General features: G+C 58.8%; 1 protein-coding gene across 1 annotated transcript in view; it reads right to left on the bottom strand.

Annotated features, from left to right (window-relative positions):
• Window positions 1-6,902, bottom strand: part of ABCA13 (ATP binding cassette subfamily A member 13) — a 143,734-nt gene that overhangs the window by 23,956 nt on the left and 112,876 nt on the right. Inside the window, 4 exon segments of the mRNA XM_006754021.2 lie at window positions 3-24; window positions 2,198-2,306; window positions 5,730-5,817; window positions 6,554-6,629. Coding sequence (XP_006754084.2) covers window positions 3-24; window positions 2,198-2,306; window positions 5,730-5,817; window positions 6,554-6,629 — 295 coding nt within the window.

Genomic DNA, 6,902 nt, shown 5'->3' with positions numbered 1-6,902 from the left:
ACGGGCGGCTGTAGAGCGTTATTCCTGCGAGAGACGGGGACGTGAGACGGGGACGTGAGCCGGGCCTCCCCCTGCACGGGCGGCGGAAGCCCAAGGACTCCTGTGGGCTCTGCCCAGGCTGGGGCGCCCGTGCCCGGGAAGGGGAGGCCATAGCGCGCTGGACACACCTGACGACAGGCCCGGTGCTGACAGGGACACACTGACCTCCAGCTCTGACAAGCACCCCGTGGCCTGAGTGGGCCATTTCCCTCTGGTGCCCAGGAAGTTTTCAAACATGTGACACCTGACTCTCTAGTCAGGGCACTGACCTCTCTTCCCTCCAATCGTCAATTTAAAGAATGACAGTAGCCCACACAATGCGTCCAGTCGTGACCCACAAATACACAGGTCGTATACTAGAGCTGCATCTTCTTTCCTAGGTCAGAACAGAATCTCTTCTTTTAAAGAGCTGCAGTGATACTCCATGAACGGCTACAGCAGCTCAGTCAACCATTTTCCTACCGGTGGCCCCACCTGAGGGCTCGCTGGGAAGCCACGTCCGCCTGGTCTAGGCCAGTGCCTTCCAGCGGCTTGAAAGTGACCCCATGCGAACGGGGGTCACTCTAACAGTTAGAGTGGTTGGCAAACTGCGGCTCACGAGCCACATGCGGCTCTTTGGCCCCTTCAGTGTGGCTCTTCCTCAAAATACCGACTTCTGCGCAAGCGCCACAAAGTTTCAATCGCACTGTACGTGCGCACCCGCACGAGGTATTTTGTGGAAGAGCTACACTCAAGGGTCCAAAGAGCCGCATGTGGCTCTCGAGCCGCGGTTTGCCCACCACGGGTATAACCTACCTCACACGCAGTTCCCTCTTAACACCGGGGGCCTAGCTCTCTGGCTGCCAAGTCTTTAAACATCTCCCCTCCCCAGCCCCCACCTGTCTGTGCTCTGTCACTTCCCAGATGCCCGAGCCCGCCCGGCGCCTCTCAGACAGCCAGCCCTCCCACCCGCACGGCCTCCAGAGGGTTCTCCCTAACGGGTAAGCTGGACATGCCACTCCCGTTCCCAAACGTCAGAGCAAGCCGTCCTCTGCCTGCCGGGTAAAGGCCACACTCCTCTCTGCTGGTCCAGCTCAGCTGGCCTGGCTTCAGATGGCCTTGGAGGGGTCACGGCCACCCCCCCATACACACCCTCCTGTACGACAAGGTCACACTGGCCCAGCTTATCCTGGGAATGGACGCCATGGTTCCTCTCTCATCCTGACCCCTACCCAGTGTGTGTGACCCCTCCAGGCAGGCTCTCGACAGCGGTGACCTCTGACCTCTGAGCCGGCTCAGGGACGCACCCTGGCAGAGCCGGCCCTGGCCCCGAGCCTGCAGGCCTGTCTCACCAGGAAGCAGTGACGGGAAGATGCAGCAAGACCAGGGACGCCGAGTATCTAGTGTCCCCCTTGGCTCCACACGTGCTCCACGCGGCCTCTGCCCGCTGCAGGCCTCACACGCGCGTTTCCGTTCCCAGCCACCTCTCTAGCTTCGATTTTGCTACTATTATTCCAAAATACAGGGCCCCACAGAAGCAAGTCCAACGTATTTTTAAAACGGGTGGTGAGGGAAGCCCAACATGGAGAACAGGTGAGGAGGAGCGAGGTGCTGGGACGTTAGGGCAAATGTTTCCCTTCATGTCTATGTGGCTGGCAACAGATATGGTGAATAAATGACGTGCAGAGGGCCGGCTGGTGCTTATTCATCCTTTTCTTTCCTTTTGAAAAAAAGGAGATGAATTCGGTAAATTACAACTCCCCCGCCCCCCGCAAATGGAGCACCGGGCACCTCCGCAGCCAGCCATCCACTCTGCGCCGAGATGAACCGTCATCTGCCAAAACGGGCCTGGACGGGGACCATGACCCACACAGACGTGACGGGCCGAGGCCCAGCCCGAGGGGTTTCGACCTCCCTTCCCGAGGTCCTGGTGATGGCAGAGGCTGCCTCAGGCCCCCAGAACCCCAGCCAGCCCGCTAGGGAGAGCTCCCCCGTCACCGACCCCCAGCACAGCCCCGAAGAGGGAGCTGTAGTGACCAGACACAACAGGGCCCGCGACCGCCTGAGTGAGCGTGGCTGACTGCTCGCCACCTTCAGGCTCCTGTTCCGAATCCCCTGCTTCTCGCTAGTGGAGTGCGGGCGTCTGAAGGGAGAGGCGTGCAGCCTGCGCAGGGCTCACCGTACTGTCTCCAGTCCGCGTTCGGCGGCAGCAGCCTCCACAGGAGGAGGTTGCTCAGGTGGTTCAGGTAGGAAGGGAGGGCGTGGAAGGCCTTCTGGTTGTACCACACCTGGGAGAGAAGGACAGCTGCAGCGCTCGGGGGCGGGGGGCGCATCTCCTCGCCAGTGCTTCTCAGACACGAGGACCACGCGTGTCCCTCGGCCTCGCGGGACCTAAATGCTGCCTCAGAGCGATGTCTGTGCACAGCTGACTGTGAGTGGTCAGCTCCCGTCCGCTAATTTCACATTTATCTCAAGCATATAATTCACAGCTAAAAATAGATTAATTTTCCCCAGAACAAATGTGAATGTTGCTCTATAATTGTATTCTCACAGCGAGAAAAAACCTAAACCCATCATCCTTTTTCTTTCTCGGTTGGTAAGCTAATGAAATTTGACCTGCAAATTAAAAGTGAGGAAAGTGATAAAAAAAAGATTACTTTCAAATTAATAACTGAACGTGGGACATGATTTCTTAAAATCAAGGGAGCTGAGCATCTGCTGAGCGTGGAGAATGGAGTCGCGCGCCTGCCAGAGCGGAGGACGGTGAGGAAGCAAGACGGACGACGTCATTAAAGTCGAGATCGTCAGTAACTAAGAGGTGCTGATTGAGCCATCAGTATCTGTATTTCAGAATGCTCGTATTTAAAGAGAATCTTAAAAAACAATCTCCATGTGGAAGGCTGGCGAGTGTCTTGAAGTGAGTGCATCGCCTGGGCTGGTGCGCCTCGGTGGCCGAGCGTCCCGGCACCGAAAGGTCACAGTTCGATTCCCGGTCAGGCACGTGCCGGTTGCAGGCTCGATCCCCGGTGCGGGGCGTGCAGGAGGCAGCCTGTGGAAGTTTCCCTCTCACATCGATGTTTCTCCCTCCTTCTCCCTTCCTCTCTCTCTCTCTCTAAAAATAAGTAAAAAACACTTTTTTAAAAAAAGAAGAAGAAAGTACATCAACCAGCAAACTCCGGTCCTCGCTCTGTTGACGGACAGCCCACCCCTCGGGACATGCCGTCCCTGGGACAGACCCCCGCTGCGGAGCTGAGCTGCTCCCAGAGTGTGCGTGCTCGGGGCGGCCAAGCTGTCCAGCTGATGCCTCGTCAGGACCAGCTCTCAGGCCCCGAAGCCCTGTCCTCCCACCTCGCCACACTGTGCCCGACGCTTAACCGGGGTCCTGTGTGGCAACTATGATGCCCACGGAACAGCTAAGTGGTAAACGATTGTCCACGTGGTTAAAACGGACACCTGTATACCGCCCTCTCTCGGACAACCACCTCACTGGCAGCTCAGGAGATGGGCCCTGTCTCCTCTAGAGGCCACCGCCGCCCTCTCCCTCCTCCAGCATTTCCAAGTGGAAGGAACACCGCTGGGCCCGAGGGCAGCATAATGCCCTTGGCTGGCAAACTAGAGGCAGGTGGCGGATGGCAGGACGGTGTGGAGACACCAAGGGGAGCTCAGGTCCGTGTGTGACAGACGAAGTTCTGAAAAGCAGGGGAGCACGGACTGGCCGCCCCGAAGGAGGGGTATCACCCCACAGGCGTGCCGGCCTCCTGCACCCACTCAGCGAGTCTCCTGCCTGCGGGACTGAGCCCGGCCCTCGCCTGCCGCCCGCACAAGCACCAGCCTGTTTCTGGCCGTGACAGAAGCGTGGGGCTTTGTGCAAGTCGAGGGACCAAATGGAGAAAACCTCTGCCTGTGGACCCTGCACCCCCACTGCCCGCGACCTGCCTCCCCGACTGTTGAGCTGGCGAAGGCGAGGAACAGTGGTATCTTTGTATGAGATCAGGGGACTCACATGCTTTGTTTTTCATTTCTTTTAAAAGCAGGGTGACTTTTTTCATCTTAAAAACGACCCCATACAAGGGTATAAACACCTAAGTGGAGCCATGGGGGCTGGGACACAGGCTGCCCCTCCCCCGATCCATGCTCTGGGCCCCGGGGTTTCCGGCTGGACTGCACCCACAGCCCCGGCCGGCACCCTCCCCATCCACACCTCCCCGGGCGACTTTCAGGCCTCGGACTAGGCGCTCAGCTGCGGGATCTGGCCAGCAGCGAGTGCTGCACAGGGTGAGGAGCGCGGGCTTCCCTAAGCCCCTCGCTGCTCAGAGTTGGGATGCGCATGGCGACTGAGACAGACTCTGCTGCTGGCACGGGGGTCACTGTCACAGAAATTACACATGTGCCCAAGGCAGCCGCCAGCACTCCTGTGCCCGGCCACATACACGCCAAGCACACGGAGGGAAAACTGGGGGCTGCAATACCTCTAACAGCAGTAACCTCACAGCAGTAACCTCACAGGCGGGCGATCGGACCATAAAGTCTAACAAGACGGCTCATGGTGGATGGTGGCTCCCAGGCAGGTGACTCCTTTCCTAACAGGCTCATCTCTGCCTCGGGCCAGCCCTGCCCACGGTTCCTGTGCACCCCGGTGAGCACACCTGTGAAGCCCCTCTTCTAGGCCCTCCAGAGACAGAATCCTGTTCTCCCCGTAGCCGTCCCCGCCGGCCTCTCCCGCCTCCATTCCAGACGCAGGATAGAAACTGCGAACAGGTCCTCTGGACGTCTGAGACCTTGCTTCCCAGCATGCTGTCAGTTTGGCTCAAATAAACTCATAAACATTCTATGCAGGAAATTTAGAAAAATTCTCTGTAGGTTTGGACATTCTTAGATCAACAACCTCAAGACTGCAGAAGCCCCTAGTCCTGCAGGTCGGTGCAGAAGACGAAGCTAAGCCCAGGGAAGCGGAGCCGGAGGGGAGCACGGAGGCCACACCCCCTGCAGCAGAGACTGGGGGGTCCGGCTGCGGCCCAGATGCCAGCGAAGACGCACCCATGTGAACCGGAAGGTCTGTGTTAGTGCCATGAAAGGCTAAAATGTTCTCAGAGGAAATGAACAAAAGTGTTGCCTGCTGAAAGAGAGACCACTGAACAGTCTACACAGCAAGTTAATGTTTCATCAGGGATCGCGTGTGCAGGTGAGTGAGGCCGCATTGGGGATCGCGTGTGCAGGTGAGTGAGGCTCTGTGGCCTCCCTGTGACCGCCCTGTTGGGACTCAGCACCCGAGTTCCCGCTGGTGTGTCCTCCCCGTCCTCATCCCCTCACCTGAGGAGCCCTCTGCACACTCGAGGGGCATAGGGAAGTCCTGCTGAGCCCCTGCGTCTGTGTGGTCTCTGGGCCCCGCCTCCGGGCTCTGGAGGGGGCAGGCTAGTGTGTGGGACGTCCCGCCACTAGGGGCCCCCGGGGCGCTTCCAGTTGTCCTGCCGCAGGCGCCTTCCCATGTGCTTCAGGTCTACTGGGTGGGCCTGGTCCTAACCAGCAGAGGCCGTGCGCTCCGTGGCTACAGGAAAAGGACCTCGCTCGGGGCCGTTGAACTATTCTGATTCCACAGGAACACACACTGGGATTGGCCTGGTTCCTCCTAAGCCCACGAATATACCTGGGTCTCAGGTGTATGATATCCTAAATGCCTCCCAACAGGAAAAACAAACAACAAGAACTATTACCTTTGCGAGGTTTTCTGGTTTTGACAGGTTTGAGTTCACATCTTGAGCAGGATCCGGGCCTCGCCCTCCGAAAGACCAGCCCCCGAGCCTGGGGACAGGGAGCACGGTCAGGGCTTCGCCGAGGGCGCGCAGGGCCCCACGGGGGCGCCCGTCCTGACCGCGCTCATCTTAATGGCCCTGAAGAGCAGCCGGCTGAGCATCAGCTCTGGCGACATGGCCACAGAGGTGGGTCGGCAGAAGGAACGGCAGCTCGCAAGGCCGACAGGGAGCTGCTCAGACAGGCCTGCAGGGGCTCCGCCGTGGCTGCTGGAGCTCACCACCTGGTGAGGAACTAGGTGCCACGGACAGGATGGCCACGACGGCCACACGCTATGGCCACTCAGGCTCCTTTCTCTGCAGACCAGCGACTCCGAGACTCGTGCTCCCTGCTCTGTGCTCCTGCTCCCTCCGTGGGGTGCAATCTGCCTGGCTCTGTGCAGCAGGGCCATGGCTGCGATTTAAAACCACGAGAGGCACTCTTCCTGCTCCCCTGCCCCGGCTCGCCACCGAGGCCCAGGGAATCCACACACGGCAGCTCTCCCTGCAGCCCACGCGGAGCTGGGACACACGGCCCAAGGGGCGCTGAGAGAAGAGGGTCTGAGGGGCATCGCCCACGAGCGGCTCCCACCTGCTCCCCCTCTGGGCAGTGATGTGACCAGGGGATGCCCAGGGCATGTCAGTGGTCGGGACCTGTTACCCCAAAGCGTCTGCGAGACTTCCCGTCCTAAAGACACTGTGTTTGGAGCAGCCGGCCCTGCCCAGCGCTCCCCGGGCTCCGCACCCACCTGGGGCTCTCCCCAGGTGCCAGCAGGTACTCCTCCAGGCGGTTTCTGGAAGATTTACCCAACAAATGCCACCCAGATGGCTCTCTCCCTTTTCCCCCTCACATAGCACTTAGTCACAGAGTTCTAAGTGCTCTTAGAAATCATGTAGAACTATCCCCCAACTTTATAGTAGAGGTTCAGAGACCTGGCCAGTCCTGCAACCAGTTAGTGACTGCTAGAACTGAATCCCACGTGTCCTGACTTAGTGTTCTTTCCACTACACTTTCCTGCCTTTTCTTTACCCAACTGTTGTGTTTTAGAGTTTAATTCTGCCCAATGTTGCATTTTGTTTAATGTTTATAAACTGTGC

Source organism: Myotis davidii, unplaced genomic scaffold (genome assembly GCF_000327345.1).
Source record: "Myotis davidii unplaced genomic scaffold, ASM32734v1 scaffold472, whole genome shotgun sequence".
Lineage (NCBI taxonomy): Eukaryota > Metazoa > Chordata > Mammalia > Chiroptera > Vespertilionidae > Myotis > Myotis davidii.
This window is presented reverse-complemented; position numbering and strand designations above follow the sequence as displayed.